This window comes from Polypterus senegalus, chromosome 13 (assembly GCF_016835505.1).
Source record: "Polypterus senegalus isolate Bchr_013 chromosome 13, ASM1683550v1, whole genome shotgun sequence".
NCBI classification, from domain to species: domain Eukaryota; kingdom Metazoa; phylum Chordata; class Cladistia; order Polypteriformes; family Polypteridae; genus Polypterus; species Polypterus senegalus.
The window spans coordinates 52794874-52813146 of record NC_053166.1 but is presented as its reverse complement, the minus strand read 5'-3'; the positions used below and the strand labels follow the sequence as shown (position 1 = coordinate 52813146).

At 39.6% G+C, this 18273-nt stretch overlaps 1 protein-coding gene across 6 annotated transcripts in view; it reads right to left on the bottom strand.

The window, feature by feature from the left end:
* ablim3 (actin binding LIM protein family, member 3) overlaps positions 1–18273 on the bottom strand; it is a 194657-nt gene that overhangs the window by 49914 nt on the left and 126470 nt on the right. For all 6 annotated transcript variants that reach the window (XM_039775685.1, XM_039775680.1, XM_039775683.1 and 3 more), the window contains exon 3: positions 9365–9548. In XM_039775685.1, coding sequence (XP_039631619.1) covers positions 9365–9548 — 184 coding nt within the window. The remainder of the gene's footprint in view (positions 1–9364; positions 9549–18273) is intronic.

The window sequence follows — 18273 nt, the reverse complement described above, 5'->3', positions numbered from 1 at the left end:
AAACCCTGACATAATGCTGTAAATCAAAAATGGTGAACATGAAAGCTGGCTGTAGTGATGGCATTAGCACACATGGGGGCGCCCATGGCATAACAAAGGCTAAGGCAGCCAGTTTGCTTTGGGTTTCTGTGACAGGAGAATGGCAGCTCTCCCACATTCACTTTCTGTTCAGAAGAAAAGCAGCGTCATGAAGCACTTTACGTAATGCTCTGCCACAGATGCCGGCGGATTATTTTTAATGATGGATGTACAGCATACAGTAAATAAGAGTGCATATCACAGTCCAGCATGCCAGAACAGTAAGAGTCTCTTGAGGAATTCTTTAGACAAAAAGCCATTTCCTTGTTCCTTTAACTGAGTATTCATATTTAATGAAGCTTTGTGTTCTGCTGTATAATTAATAGAAAAGCAAATCAGCTCAGCTACTTTCCATCTCCCAGTGAATACCAGTAAAAAATCTAGATGAAGGTTGCTGTGTTGCAAGAAGTCACTTTGCATGCCATTATTATTATTTTTGTTTTGCCAGTAAACAGGAATATTAGTTAAACACCCTGAAGAGAAAAAGGGTGCAGTCACTTTGCTTTGACTATTCCTAATTTTTTACAACAACAGGCAGCTCAAAAGGCAGCAAAGCAAAGGAAAATACTTTTACTGCATGAAACGAGTCTAATATGTTTAGTTGCCAATATACTGTTTTAGCTACAGAGACTCAAAGGGCAGGTACAGTGTCTATAAAAAATATTCACCTTTTCACATTTTCTTGTTGTATGACATTGAATCACAGTGGATTTATTTAATTTTTTTTTCACAACAGAAAAAGACTCTTTAATGTCAAAGTGGCCACAAGTAATTATAAATATAAAACACAAAATAACTGATTGCATAAATCTTTATATATAATACGCTACCGTGGCTGTTCGTTTCTCTTTCCAGGTTTTTAATTCACTTGTAGCTCACAAACCGTTTCACCTATTGACCTGAAATTTGGTAAACATATACTACATGATGTCTACTATTCGCTTTCGGGGGTGATGATTGACCTTCAAGGTTATTCCTCTTTTTATTTTATTTTACTGTAGAATCAACTCTCAGCAGCGGCCAGCAGGGCAGCCATGCGTATAGGTGCCGTTCTCATCCTTATAACCTTCGCCATCACTTCCCCTACCTCTTCATATCTTAAATCATTTTTGAGGCAGATTGAAGACTTAAGTTCCACCTTAAGTGAAAACTGAAAGAAAACATACTAAGTAATTGCAACACAAACACTGACTTAATCAGTTTTAACGCGAAAAGATGCAGATGAAAGAAGAGAAGAAACGGGCCGCAAGGGTGGAGAAAAGAAGAGCTGCTCAGGAAGCAGCAAGCGCATCAACCTCTGAGCAAATGAATGCTAAACGTACAGAGAAAGAGGATGAAAACTATGAATTCTCAAGTCAAGTGAATTCACTGCACGTTATTGTGCCGTGCACCGTTACTGGTATTCAATAATTGCAGAAAAAAATGCACCTTATCTGGGATATCGAATTTATGGTGACAGTATAATGGCCTAAACCTACACTCCATGAAAATGTGATATAAAAGCACAAGTTACCAGAAGAAGACAAGAGAACATCCAAGTCACTGAATATCCCTTGGAGTTCAGTTAAATCAGTCATTAAAAAATCAAAAAAGTATAGCATAGCTGGGAATATGCCTAAAGAAGGCCATCTACAAATTCTGAGTGATCATGGACTAGTAAGGGAGTCACCAAAAAGCCAATGAGAGCTTCACCAGTCACAGCTGTATGGGAGTGTGTGCATTATAAAATACACACAAGACATCTTGGCTAGTGATGCCAGAAGCCTGGAAGAAGGTTTTATGGTCTGATAAGACCAAAATTAAGCCTTTTGGCCATTAGAGTAAACACCAAGTGTGGCATACGCACATTTTTAAAAGAAAAATGAAAAAATAAATAGACTTGCATTGTTCTGTTTGATTTAGAGCTTTTGACTTGTGATGGTCAACTTTGTGAGCTTGAAATCCTAGCCGGCCAGCAGACTAAATGCTATAAACATTGCACCTTTTCAAAACAACACAGCATTGACGCTGTGAAACTTGGTGCTGGCCGCATCATGCTGTGGGGATGGTTCTCTGCAGCATACGCTGGAAGGCTTGTGAGGGGAAAGGGTAAAATGAATGCACCAAAAAAACAGGGAAATCCTTCAGGAAAATCTCATTCAATAAGCAAGAAGTCTTCCTTGAACACAAATCAACGACCCCATTCAGAAAGCCAAAGCCCAAGAGTAAACAACAAAGTTAATGCCCAGAGCCCAGGTTCCAATCTGTGACAGGACATGATAAAAGCTGTTCATTCATGATCTCCATTCAACCTGACTGAGCTTGAGCAGATTTAAAAAATGGGGAAAAATTTGCAGTAAGAAGATGTGCAGAGCTGACAGGGAGAGACCTGTGCACACAGACTCAAGGCAGTTGTGGCTACCAAAGGTACATCTACTAAATGCTGACCTGAGCGGGACAAAACTGACCCTATGACCCCCAAATTTCTTGCGAAAAGACATTTTACCCTAAGGGATTAACAAAGTATGTCAAATCAAATCAAATCAAAATCAAAAACAGTGACCAGCATCACTTCTCTGATGGACATCAGCCCTACACATTCTAGTTGGCACTAATGAGCTAATGTGAGAGATCCTTCTTGGTCCAGCATGTTCAGGTTATGTACAATATCTTTTTTTCCAAGCGTAATTTTTCTGCAGAAGTGCCTAGACCTCTTCATTCCAGCTTGTGCTGCCATGCTGCTATTAACAAAGGTGTTACCTGACTAAACACAGCTTATCTGCTTGAATGAACTGATCTCTTCCATCCGTCGTATCCAGTTAACTTTCTATAAACGTTGATGTGTCCTGATCTCATTGTTTTCTACTGAGCCCTATGGAAGGCAAATTGATTACTTTTACTAGCAATTTATAAAAAAAATCTATAGCTTTGATGCATAGGTTTGCACTCCCAGCCTTTCAAATAAATGATAGGTGTTATAATCTTGAGATCAGATATGACCAATCATATTCTAGATCATGTGCAAAGGTAACTTGCCTACAATTAACATCAGTTCAAGTGATTTTGATGGGAACTAAATGAAATCACCTCATCCTACTGACATTCCCTAAAGGGATGATGCAGAGAGACAGCCAGGGTACACAAGCATTTGTGACATCTGATTGTGAAAAGGTACAGACCATTGGAGGAATTTAAGACAATTTTAACTGCATCACGGTGCCATTAAAAAATAAAAAAAAAACTATTTGCTCTTTTACCTATCTTCTTTAATATTACAATTTTTCGACACTGAATATTTTATTTAACCAAAATGTAATGTGAGTGAACATATAACATATATTTTGTACGTTATTCAATTTATCTGATGAACAAAGTAATTTTTTAGAGTGCCTATCCCCCGTCATTACAAGTCATAGCGGTCTTTTAATTCTTCATATAGCCAAAAGAAGTGGTGAGGCAGTCTTTTGCTGTTATGCACCAAAAATATGGAACACTTTACCAATAGATACAAGCCAGGCTAACACCGTGGAACCATTTTTTTTAATCTGGCTTTTTATGTAGCTAACCTTAATAAACTAGATATGCATAGAACTACTATACTCTTCAGTCATCCTGCAATGTTTACTAATTTTTACTTTTCTCTGTTTTCTTTTCCAGTTGCCACCACCACCTGATCAAAGTCCTGTGCAGCCACCCGTGGTGTTTGAATGAAAGTGGATAACCCAACCTGCCACAAGACCCAATGTGTTGAATCCTCTTAGACAAATCTCTAAAAATACAATAAAGAACTACATAAGAACATTTATGTTAGGGAGAATGCCCAGTACAGGCTGGTAGGCCTTTTGGACTGAAACCCAGCTGAAATGGAGTTTTTAAAATTGTTTTCTGTCCACTCTGACCATTGGACCTTATCATTGGACTTGCATTTAAAAGTTTTAAAAAAATCTATATTTAAGCACTCAATTTTTCTTAATTAAATATAATATATAGCTTATGTAGATGTGTATTATTTATTTTTTGTAAACTATTCGTGAATTATTATTCTTATCTGATCTAATTTCTTTTTTGCATGCAACTACTTTTTTGACATCTTGTTACTTCGTTTGTATGAAAATGTGCTATAGAAAAAATGTGTTACTGTTGTTCTGGTTGTCCAAAACCATATAAATTTATGAAAAAAAGTTATTGCCAACTAGTTACATTAACCCAATTAAAGGAATAATAGGAGTTGGCTGATCAAATGCAGAATGTCCTGAAAACTAGGACCTTAATTTCAAAGAAAATCTTTGGATTCACCTAAAGAGGGCTACACAAAGGTGATTCTCACAGTATATTACTGTGTCCTAACTGTCATGTAAAGAAGACTGGCATGAAATAAAAAAATCCAGGAGACCTAAACTGAACTGTTTCCTTTATGACTCAGAAAAATTACAGTGATGGAGAACCTGAGATTTGTAGAGACAGTTTCCAAATGCAAACTTCTGCAATGACTTATCGTGCGAACAGGAAGCAGCCAACATGCCCAAAAGATAGTAATTACATGCCGGACCAGGGGGTGGCAGTGTTCACTAACCCTTTCTCTCTGCAGACCAACCAACAGAATCCCGCCTGAACATTTCAGTATCACTTCTGGTTCAATGACATCATTTCCTCCGACCCGGATATAAAAATGGCATATTGTTACCATTAATTAAGTTCTGTCTTGAACTGAGTCTGTAAGGACCTTTTTATTGCTGTTTTTTTTTTCATTATATGGGAGGCTGGGGGGTCAACCCCAATTTTTTTTCTGTCTCCCTGTTATCTTTTCACACTAGTGCTAAACAAAAAGATTTTTTTTGTTAAATTGAATTTGTAACAAAACACAAAGGCATGATTCAAATGGTAATTGACAGAAGAAAAAGTTTGCTTATTTCCTTGTCTGGAAGAATTTTCATGCATTAAGCCAACACCTGACTACCTAGCATTTAGTATTCAAAGATCTCTAGTGCAAAAAAAAAAAAAAATCACCATAAGAGGTCTTTTGTAATTGTTCTGGTAGTGTAATGCCCATTATGAGAACAATACTTTGAGATTGCAATCCTAAAGATGCATCTGAGACATAAATGAAACTCGAAGGTCCATGACACTAGGAGCAAGCCTATCCTCAATCTCATTTGCAGGAGTCAAGGGTCAGGAATGGGTAGTTGTTCATTAACAGCCAGGGGGATTGGGTTACCATATAGTGAGTTGTCCTGTGGGAAACAAATTATTATGCACTATGGTGCATTTTGGCATTTCTTCATGTGGAAAATATGCAGCAAGTCATATTTTATAAAAAGCACCGCACTCATCCGAGGTGATGTGGAATGAGAGGCATAAATAGAATGGATATTAATGGTGTGCTGCAGATTACCTGTTTTGTACTACTGAGAAAAAGCACAGATAAACACAAAAGCTTTAGAGAGCAATATTCCTTGTTTTTCACCCTAAAACCTTTAAACCCTGAAGAAAAAAAAAAACTCCTTAGTGAGTTTTGAATTTCACAATTGCAAACTCATCTATGAAACAAATTTTAGTATCAGTTTCTTATAATTATGTCAAAAAAACTTGCCTGTTTCAATCATCTCTAGCCCAGAGTCTCCTAAAATCTGTGACTCCTTAGCCATTTAAGGTCCCTGAAGTAACTTTGATGGCTCACTCTTTCCTTTTTCCTTACAAGATCTTATCAAACAGCAAAAAAATACCTGACATGATTTGTCTGAAATTCAGCATGTTCATATAACAAAAACTGAAATTTTGATAAGGGCACATGAGACTGCAAGGATTGTCTCATTTGTACATGTTGACTATAATTTAAATAACCACTGACCTTTCCTTAAGAAGTTGAACTGCATGGAGCTCCTTTGAGTTGAAGACTAGCCTGGCTCCTATAAACAGATTTTTCCCCCAGACCCATTGTAACCTCTCTGCTAGATTGTTGTTTGGTGCCAAGGTGACTTTTTTGGGATTACATGCACCTCCTCTGCCCAGCATATCTGACCTGGCTGCTATACCTGTACACATCAATACATCTTGAACCAGCATGTCCTGGATAAAACCTGCCTATCATTTGGCCCCTATTAACTCTGAAGTTCCTTGACCTAATGTAAGAAACTGAACATTTCATGGTGATGGGTATTTTGTGTCATGCACTTTGCTTCTACATGTAGCCGCATAATGATGAATCTAATCAACTTGAATTAGTTAATAATACATATCAATTATATATAGCAATCTCATTCACCACACCTTCACAAGGTGCTTTATGCAGTAAACATGAATACAACTGAATTCACTCAAAACCTGTTAGATGCTTTCATACTATGGATGAAATACTAATATTATTAAAAAATCGGGTCCTCCATAATCCCTATGGTAGAGAAACAATGTTAAAAATTTCCAGGCCCAATATTCCTTCTACATATGCAGTCTACCTCAGGAGAGCTCAGACTTGAGTTCACAATAGCCTCTTTTTCTTTGATGTATTGACATTAAATCCTATAGGTTTTAATATCTAGTTAACAGCCCCCCCCTCCTCCCAAAACTGCTCTTTTGCACTTTCCTTGGCTACTAATGCATTACCTAGCAGATTCACTCTGCTTCACACAAGGATTTGCAAATCCAGATGGTGACTTCCAATCCAGAAATGCAAAATTAATCAACTGCTAATTAGCTTAAGCTCTCTGATGCTGTCAGCACTGATGTGAAAAATCAGCAAAATCTTTCCTCTGCAATTGCCTGAATACAATATTGGCACAGAGCCGAGCCACTTGAGTGCCTGCCCATGTAAATCGTACTTCCAAAGCAAAATCATTAACTCAAAGGAGCCAATGCTTACCTGATGAACCCTGGGCAAAGACTTTATGACTGTGATTGGTGGTTAGGCATGACAGGGATTATATATGTGTCCCCTAACACAAGCAGTCACTCTCAAGGTGAAAATGAGAAGAGCTCCCTTAATGTCTAATAGTGTCTGCCTGCTGAACGCTGGTCTGAGGTATCATGAAATAAATAACAGTAAGGCCTAATTCAGGCCCGACCAGTTGACATGTCACCTCTTGGATCCTGCCACATATTTTTAATCTCCATGTAAATAAACAACATGTACTTCAATCTACAGCAATTCTTGGCCGAATTGGTGATGAAATTCCATCCATAACTTGTCTAACTTTAAGAGTACACAATTCTATCAATGTGGGAAGACTAGAAGCTTCCTTACTGGTCTGAGAGGTGTACGGGAGAGAGAGAGATAAAGGTGCGTCAGCTTTCATCTGACTGGAGATGAAACAGGAGTGAAGTGTTCTGACAGGACCTAATGCAACTCAGGGCAGAGAGAGGCTGGGTTGTAACCACTGTGAACAGATCTCTGGGAAGTATAGCTACTCCTGGGAGTGCAGTAGGAAGAACAATAACCTCTCTCTACTTGTTAAATGGAGTGCAAAACAACTCTGGAGGGCTCTGAACTGGCCTTTGATTGAATTGGGGTAACCACAACATCCTGTGACTCTGGGTAAAAGAAACATGAAACTTTTGTTCAAACTGGTTAGGCAGGAGTTCAGGAGTGACTGGAAGTAATCAAAGTGATCTAATTGGCATTCATGGGAGAGAAGAATAAGAATCTCTCTGGTGGTTCAACTGGAGCTTAAAGGCTCTAGACCTTTCCAGAATGGTCTCAATGGAACTCTGATTTTATCAGCATTGGGAGTCTTGAATTGATTAACTGGCTTCCAAAAAAGTCTCAAAGTCTTCGAAATAGTCTCATGGTAATATTAGTAGTATCGTGAAATTCTTAGTTGCATGTCTGACCATCAACAAGTCATATGGTGATTCAGTGGTGATAGAACTCATCTCATTGTTGGTCTAAATGGGTTTGCTTACAAGGGAGCAGACATGGCTAAATCAAGTCAGTCAGCTGTCCTGAACAGTTAGGCCACCCAGAACTGAAGATCCAAGGGTGCGGTTTTCACACCTCCTTAATAAGGTCTGAGGAGCTGAGAAGCAGGCTTCGGCAAACTGAAGGCGCTAAGACAGAATCTGACAACTGTCAGGATCAGGCTGCCATCTATAAGCAGCATGACCATACAAGGTGAGACAAGGGTCAGTGTTGCTGACCGGGTGGCACTCTGCTGACCTTTTTATTTAGTGATTAGTGTCTTGTTTATGGCCCAGCCTGGGACTGCAAGTGACAAGCATTGGGAAGCTGGGTAACAGCCGAGCTCTCGGATTTCGGCCAATAGCAGAAATGCAAGTATGGTGTGGAGCTGCTCTTCACAGGCTATATGAGACACCCTTTGTGATGCTGTTGTGCCAGGCAAGGAGAAGCTACCCATATACAGGGAACAGCTGCTCTTGAGGATTCTCAGAATAGCTGCACAGCTGCAGAAGGGCTATAAAAACCTGTCATATTTCAAGACTCAAATAAGTTGGCATGAAGGGGGTGGGCACCCAATATATCTCTTTCATGTGAATGAACAGTGGTAATGAAGAGTAGGTATGTCTGTTGTGAAATACATAAATGGACTTTGTGGTGACCTTGCAGAACAATGAACAGTATTCTGATGATTATGCCAGGATGGCAGAGTAACCGTGCTATACTTGGAAATTGTAGAACTGGGCCCTAACAGATGGCAGAACCAGCTGTACTTGGGTACCTTTTTCTGTTGTAGGCCATGATTTTCTTATCGATAGTGTCTACTGTTTGTGAACAGTACACTCTTAATGTGAATAATGATAGATGGAACAGCATTCAGTCAGAATCATAAGCTGGCCTCCTAAGAGAGAAACTCAATCAGCATCACAATTGGTGGTTTCATCTGTAGACAGACAATGTGACATTGCAGTCTCTCTGATGTTCTGGCAGCAAGACCACTGAGTGGCATTATAGATTCCATTTTGCCTCTATGCTGTAATTCTTCAAGGATTACCCTAAATCAATTTTCTCTCCTGTGAGAACAGCAAATGGTATTCCTCTGTTTACACCAGTATCTTTGTAACTGACCTCCCCCTGCCTATTATTTTGCCATGAGCCCAGCCAACAATAGTGTTGTCCAGCAATGTCCACGCCACCTCACTGTAACCATAGCAACAGAGTGACACTATGTCTCCTGCCTGAAGTGTGGACCTGAAAATCAGAACGGTGGGGATACAGCCTGTCAAAAGTGACCTGAACACCTCATTTGTCTCCCCTCCCTCTCTTTTATATGTTTTATCTCCACTTACCAATACTGCCTCTGATTTTTTTTCCAGTTCATAGTCTGTACAACCATCCCTGTATATGTCAGCGTCTTACCTGCACACACTGCAGACAAAGCACTTTGGGTGATAAGTTCTTCCAAGGGCAGAGACCACTTCTCCAGTGATGAAATCTCCACAACTGTCACAGCGCGTGCCGTAGAGTCTCTGGTAATCCGACGTGCAGATGTATTCTCCATTTTTCTGGAAAAATCCTGACCTGGCAAGGTCACACCCACACACTGTAAGAGAAATGGATCAGACCATGAGAACTTGGGACGAGGCCTCAGTTCATGTACCTTGACTGTGTCTTAGATTTATTTCACGTTAGAAGCCCCTCCTTATGATCATTCCAAATGAAGGACGTGATATTTCCTTGGTATGCCATGACATGCTTTTCTAATGGGCAAAAAAGAACACATCAAAAACATTTTTTCTTTTTTGGATGGAAAAAAATCTCAGGTTTATCAGACTTGGGGGTCTACAATGAAAAGAACAAGTGAGTGAGTACATTTGAAAAGATAATCAAATGTGGTAGTTGCAATTTAGACGGTTACAGTCTGTCATAAGATGAATAAATAAAAAGAAAAAATAATCATACAAAAGTAAGAAATGAGCATTTGAGCAGCGTTTGTCAGCCCTGGTCCCAGGAGACCCCCCCGGCTGTCCTGTCTTTAAGTAGATATCTAATTTCTATAGAGTCTGAAACATGCCTCAAGGTGTGATTAAGCATTCTAAGACATTTAGCAAAGATATGTGGGTTGAATCATAAAATGGGTGAATTGATTTCCTTGACTTATTAAAATGACCCTAACAAGCCGAAGAAGCAGCTGACTATGCTTGGAGACGACACACTGTGACTCCCATTATTCAGTGTTGCAGGATAGCACTGTTCCCTGTATCACCTCGGTGTGAAGCTATGGCATTCACTAGCCCTATGTGAGAAGTGGAGCATGTTACTGAAGATGTCCCAGTGCCAGTTCTTGGAAGTGCTCAATTCCAACAGCAGTATATACAGGGTGTCCCAAAAGTCACTATACACTTTTAATAAATTCCTAAAAATTACACAAGAAACTGAGTTTATTAATATGTCTAGCATCAACAAAGAAGTCGTTGCAGTTTTACTTGCTAGGCTTGCCATCACGTTCCAACACCTTGAAGACTGGTTGTATACTGCCACGTGAGCGCCTCCATTTTCGACAACTTTCAGCCTCACTTGGACGCAAGCCTCTCCAACGTTTTGCAGCATCTTTTCCCCGACCTCGCTGCAGGCCGTGCAAATTCTTTCCTCAAGCTGTGACAGGTTATGGGGCTTAGTAGCATACACCTTGCTTTTGATATAACCCCACAAAAAAGGTGTAAGGTCAGGGGAGCACAGAGCCCATTTGAGGTGACCCCTTCGAGTGATCCATCGGTCAGGAAACTTGATGTTCAGAAAATCTCTGACTAACCTTGCAAATTGGGGAGGGGCGCCATGGTTAAGGGAACGATATGCTTACAAAAACTGCAAAACCTAAGTTGTCATATGCTGATGGCTTAAGTCTCTTCGAATGATACCTGGAATGAAATAGAAAAAAAGAAGTGTATAGTGACTTTTGGAACACCCTATACTGTATGTTGCTGATAGTGGTCACTAACCAATGTCACAAAAGGAATCCCACCTCTATAATATTGTCAACTTCATCATCAAAGACATTGCTGGTGGGGTGGCACCCCAATATACATGGTGGAATGCAGAGCTTTGCTCTTTGTAATGGCCTTTTGAATAAATTCCCCTGTTCTTTCAGGGTGTTGTTCCTCTTCATCTTCCAGATCCTTCCTGCTGGGTGTCAGCAACATTATACAATCCTTGTTGGCAGCTCTGTCTCTGTATTACATTGTTCTCAGGTAAACCAAAGTCAACACATCAAGGTATTTGTATAGCTGATGAAAGAGCTGCAAAAACATTCTTGGTGCAGCAGTATAGGGGTCTGCAATTCTCTATGGTCCAACACTGTCCAGATACCTACTTCTTTGTGAGTCAAAAATAGAAAAAGCCATTCAAAGATTGGATCTCAGTCCAATCCCTCCTATGTCAGGAGCTGACAGTTGCAGTTCTCTAATGGTTGTCATTCAGTCAGAGAGATGGTAAGCCCTGCCACTATTACAGTGTACACAGTGTTAACTTGGTCTGCTAATTTTGAAAGTCTACCAAAAATGAATCAATGCATCCTGTGCTCTGATTTTGTCTACCACTATTGTGATGTACCAGTGGTGCAATCTGTTGTTTGGCCATGCACTGTTTCAGAGGCTATGATTGGTTACCATTGTCTGTAAAAGATTGCACCCGGATTTCATTTCTAATTCTACCACTCTATATTTTATGACAAAAAATAGTTATATCTCTATCCCGGCAGGATACAACAATATCCTAATACACTGTAGGGTTGTTGGGCTTCTATACTTCATTTTGTTATACTGCTAAACCCCTTTGCCAGTGCATTTGCTCTGTTTTTTATTGTACTGACCTGCTTGCATAATCTTGTTTACTCTCCAAGGTGCCTGGGGATGAAGTATGCTTATGATATTAAAAACAACATGTTAGAAAATGAATGCATGGTATAACATTTAGGTGCATTCAAGTGCTGTGCTGGGGACTGTAGCCCTCAAAGGACGGAGTTCAGTAGGTGGGTTCTAGAATGCATGTGAGTGTGTGAACGTGCCATGTGATGGACTGATGGTCATGTCCAGGGCTGGAGCCTGCTTTTCACCCAGTGTGGTGAGGCTAGGCTTCACCTAGCGATGCTGAAGTAAAAAAAAAAAGCATTTTAGGAACTAAATGGATTGATTGACTTTTTATAGATATTTTCCCCGACAAATGTAAGTAATTAATTGCTTGCATAATTTTCCACTACTTACTAATCCAAATGGCGTAGATCCATGCAATTTGGACAGAAAAGGAAGATTTTATTGTGGGGGTAATTTTTTCTATTTATTTAATGGTTCATTCAATTTAATGAACATGATAAAGAGGGAGGGAAATGCTTCCGATGGAAAAAAAAAAACGCTGCTGGAAAGCGCGGGATTCATTTAAACACTTCATCACTCAGTGGGTTTCGAAACAGCTGCTTGTTAACTGAATGGAGAAGCGGCAAGCTCAATCTGCATGCGGCTTTTATAGCTCTGCTCTTACGTGGCAGCTATCATGCCTACTCGAGTCCTGGCACTCTGTCCTGCACCTGTGCCTACTGTATATTTTATTTTGTGATCCATTTGGTTGAACTAGGTCACACTCACACCAAATAGCAATACGCTGATATTTAGAAGCATATTTACATGCTGAGATTCTAAGGAATCGTGTATTTGTCCATTTTCTGTAAGGGAATGTGATTTGAGATTGTAGTATTTGTTGCAGGGCAGATTGGCATGGCGGGTGGCAGCCCCACTCTACCCATTTCATGCCACCATGTATGCAAGACATCCATATCTAGGCAACCTATTAGTGGCTGAGTTTGTTTGTCTGATGCCTGATTATGTTTTCGTATACAACGTGTGGATCTTTTCTCAATAATTTTCTGCATCCCTCTTAGCACTAATTAGCACTGCAATGACGTCTACTCACTGTCAGCCAGAAAAAAAATTAAAGTATGAATGATTTTGCATTTTTAGGGTACACGAAACAGTCAGGAATTGATGTATGTGTTGCGTAATATCACAAGCAACAGTGTCATAACATTTGAAATCTACATTAGTTAGACAGTACACAATGAAGAGTTCCATTAAATACATAAGCAAAGCCATGAAACGCTAGCAATTAGCACAACATGGTCTTGCCAAACTACTAAAGATAACACCTCTGTTTAAAATATTGGTGAATGGAGCTGGTGTAATGTTACTAGAGTCATCTGTGGGGCAGATCATGTCAGGGGGAAAGCTGGAAAGAAGAGGCTTCTGCTCCTTGCCAACCTCTTCACACAACTCTTCAGACAACCACAAGTCTGTTAATAAGAATGTGCAGAGTGACCTGCCAGTCCCAGACCCATGTAGAGATAACGATAAACAGCATTTAAACAGAAATAAGTAAATAATAAAACAGGGGTCTCAAATGGTCTCATTATTATTATTGTAACAAACACCAAAGTAAAACAACTGAGGTACATACAGAATAGCAGTTACACCCAATAACAGGTACGGACCATCACAATACACCTCATGAAGCTAAATGACCCCAGCTTAACATGAACTTTCCTGCTGTTATGGAATACTAGAAATGCGTCATAAAATAACAAACAAGCACTTGACATGGTTTCCCTCGCACTATCCCTTTTTCTTATAGCACAATGAGAATGTCTGATCAACCTTCACTGTCACACTTTCTCTCAGCTTTCCAACAAAGGCCTGCTGTTGTCTTTTGAACGAGACTCCCATTAATTCTCTCCTCTGAAAGCTACTTTCAAAGATTCTAAAATCTTCCTAGACATAGCATGAACTTTCCCTAACCTTCTTGAAACTCGTGGAATGTTGCACTCTGCATACCTGTGTGACAGCTTCCTGTCAATCAGGCATCCAGCCCCGCCCACCTTCTGGGAAACCTGCTGGCCAGTATGCTGTGTGAGAACCACAGGAGATTTCCCCTGAATCGCAACAACATTTCCATACATAGAACAGGTTCAATTTAGTTTTGTCGCCGTACAAACGTTTATTTGAAAAGTTTCTGTCTTCATTGGAGACCGAGATGGTTTTGAAATAAATATATTTAGGGACTGGTATCGAGTGAGCTGAGGAGGGTTGTGCTACGCCAGTTTGTCTAGTTTCTTCATAAGCAGTATTTGATATCACAGAGGAGGAATCAAATTCCACCCGCTAAATACACAGATTAAAAAAATGGATCCACTAGTAGGTTGAGGATCAGGGGCTTTGTGGGTAGATACAGATGATGCATTTTACTGTGCCCAATAACAGAAAGGGCCCATAAAGAACTTTGCTTATTCTTTTGTGACCTGCTTTGTGGTACTAAAACATATGGTGTGATATACTCAGAAATCCTATGGGCTGCATTTTATATTGGCTCAAACCTGGCAATGAGTCTTCTGCACAGGTCACTATTACTGGAGTATCAAAACCAATCACTTCATGACAACATAATTCCACCAAGACCTATTCAAGATGCACCCTTTCTTGTTGAGTATTTATTGGTTAGGTCAGAGTTCAAAGTTCATTTGGTGAGCATTAAATGGAATGACCAGACCTGTAGATTTTATAAGAAGACTGGCATAACAATTTTAACCAAACAAAAAACAGGACTTGGAATTGCATTTTGTTTTTATTTCTCTAAAGGGGATGACAATGATGCACGACATTCATATGCTATTAAGGAATATGTATGAGCAAATGTGCATTCATTTAGAGGCTGTAGTCTGCAGATCTCTGCATTAGATCATCATCTTTTTCTTTCAATGTTCTCATAAATGCAGAAAGCTCTGACATTTCCAGCAATTTGTAAAGATACCTTGCACAAACCTGGGTCCCTCCCAGTTACAAGTTAGTACTTTGCAAGTATTTTGTAAGCACTGTATAATTCCCTTCATGTAGTCCTGTGAATGACCAAATGACGTGTAAAAGTGACAAAGATCACCTCATACAAAAGCTCACTTCTAACTTTAGACCACCTTTTCTCTTGCTCCTGAAAAAACTGTTCTCTTGATCCTATTAACAGGAACAGAATCAGTCGCTAAGTCAAGATCTCCGGGTCACCACACAAAGTAAAGTAAATTAGTAACAGGACCCAAACACTGCCTCCTATTGGTATCAGCTAGAAATGGTTTCTGTGAAACAGCCCAGTCCTCAATTAGGAATTGCTTTTGATTGATGGCTGTATTGTACTGAACCCAACACATGAATTCAGGAAAGAGTTATTAATCTAAAAGGATTGGAAATGAGTGCCAAGGGAGTGCTTTGACCTCTGTAATCTAGGCCTCAGTTTTATAACCCATAGCTCCATCTTAACCTTCATCTTTCAGTGAACATATTGGCTGTTAAGACCACTTTGATGTGTAATTTCAAGCTTTTGCTATATTATTACATATTGTATATTATTATAATGAAAGATAAAGTGGGAAGATAATTTAGTCACCAACTGTGCCTTGATAACAGAATAAAAATGTAATCTACTTATAAATTCTGTTGGGTTGAATTGCTTATGCAGCTGTGGTTAGTATTTCCTGAATATAACATTCTCAACCCCCCTTAATGCAATTCAGTGTCCTAGCAGCAGTGGGCATGAGGCTTGAAACACCCTGGACAAGATGCCAGTCCATCACAGGGCTCAATCTTGTACACACTTCCACTCACTGAGGGCAGTTTCAGAATGGTCTATTAAGGTAGCATGGATGGAAAACCAGAAAACCTAAAGAAAAACACAGGGAGAACATGTATGTGCCACACACAAAATATTTGGGTGTAGGATTTAAACCCAGAAACCTGGATCTATAAAACTGATGTTCCCAGAATATTGTGTGATAAAAGTAAATGAACACCATAGGGTACTGCCACGGAGTTCAAACTGGGAGTAAATGTATAGCTCTGTTCTCAGTGACGTCTAGTAGGAAGTGCACATTGAATATTTTAGAATTCACTTAAATATGCACAGTGAAGCACACATATATATTTGAACAGTTATGTACAGTACAGTTATATTATGTGAAGGGCACTTTAATGTTCAATGACAGGCTACACATCTTGTATATAAACGTCTACGCGTGGATGTGTGTGTGTCTGTCTGTCCCGGAAGTGAAAGGTGGAGTCGGGGTACGGGCTCCATCTCCGAGGATACGCAAGTGAGGCCAGCATGTCGGCAAAATGAAACCTCCAAAGAAAGAGTCACTCGCTTAGCGGCTAATACAGAAGAGAGGCGAAAACAGCATCCCTTTTACTTTTCCTCTTGCCGCTAATACACAAGTTGGCAAAACTAAACCTCTGAAGAAAGTCACTTGCTTAGCTGCTAATACACCAGGGGCCTCATGTATAACGCCGTGCGTAGAACTCGCACTATAACATGGCGTAAGCACAAAAGCCGAAATGTGCTTACGCACAGAAAAATACAGATGCAGGAATCTGTGCGTACTCCAACTTCCACGTTCTTTCGTTACATAAATCCTGATCAGCGTGAAAACTAACGCTCGTGCACGCGCATTTTGTAACGCCCCAAATCCTCCCAGAATTAGGCCTATTTGAATATGCAAATCAATATAAATCGCCCTTAAGCGCAGCCTTCTGTGAAAAGACAATAGGAAAAGCACGGGGAAAATATAAGAATTTCAGCGAATACCAAGTGGAGGCAAAGGAAAAACATACTATTTGTTCAAATAAACCGTGGTATAATCAACAAAAGGAAGTTGATCGAGTGACATAGCGTGTTGGAGAAACTTGAAAGCTCGCATTAACAAAATCGCACAGTGCGGAAATAAAAAGAAGTCACATATCAAAGTTGCCGTGAAAAGAAGAGTTGTAAGCCCACTGTCTGAGTGTCATATGAAAGCTTATTAGGGTACAGAGAAAAAGGCACACGGTGGGGAAAAAGCACGAAATGTCAACTTTAATCTCGAATTTTCCACTTTAATCACGTAGTTTATTTTGTCATTTAGTAGAACATTATAAACTTCATCTTAAAATCGTTTAATTAACCAGTTCTCAAATCAAATTTAATTAAAGTAGCACGTTAAATGCTTTGTTTTGTATTTGATCTTCTACTCGTATGTGATCTATGTGTGTGAATCACTACTTGCTTCTTAAACTGGCTCTCTTCCTCCAACTGGACACAGAGTCCATTACATTTGTGATATTACAGCTCTCTGAATAACTAAAATACTGAGATGTATACGTGATGTCATTTTCATGATGATAGGAGCTAAAGCACGTTATTAAACATGTGTTTCATGAGCCTCGTGCTCATGACAAGCATTATCTTTTGTCGAAATTTGTCGCTGCGTTTTTAGCTGTGTTGTTATTTTCTCTTTCTGTTTTATATTCAATATATATTGCGTCGCCCCAAGAGTCCTTGCTTTTCTTTCCCCAAGTAACTGATCGCCACACAATCAGCTCTGTAATAGAAGTTAAGCCATCTGTAAGCTTAGCGCCGATTCTTCAAAACGTTTAGGAACATTGAAATATCTTCGTAGTACATGTTTAATTATTCTATCCTTCACGACACTCCCAGTGAAGAATATAGATTATTTAAATGAAGTTAAAGTTTTATGTGTATAATTTAACAAACATATTTTGCTGCATTTCACCTTAAAAATGATATCGTCATCATATGTAAATACGCTTTATAAAGTGGCTCAGGTTGTGAGATATTATAACTGTAGTGCAAGTTTACAGTGGGGTGATTGTACTTATAAGTACAAACAGTTCTACAAGGAGCAATTGATTGAGTGCATTTAAAGTTCTTGGGATTAAACTGTTTCTGAACCGCGAGGTCCGTACAGGAAAGGCTTTAAAACGTTTTGCAGTGGCTGAGGTAGCGTGTCCTTAAAGCTGTATACCGATAATTCTCTTTCCGATCAGCTGCTGCTGTGATTCACACTCAGATACAGTGATATAAATACTCCGAGTCGTGCAGTGAGAGTAATATGGAAAAAGATGATCCGCTGTGGCAACTCCTAACGGGAGGAGCTGAAAGAAGAAGAAGAAGAAGAAGTGAGAGTAACAACGCTAAAGCAGTTATGGTATTTGGAATACTATGGCTGTTCCCTGGACCATTATATTGTTACGAGTTAATTACAATCAGATGCATTACACTAATAAACAATATGCGGTTAGTTTCTGTGTATTTATAAAGCCGCGTCATGAAAATAATGAGTAATCACACAGGAACAGTAGCATTGCTTTGACGCTGGGTGCCGCCAGTCTGCAAAACCGAGCGGAGAACTTGCGTACGACAAGACATGAGGTACCGTGGAAAAGTGCGTGGCTTTACGCCAAGTGTAG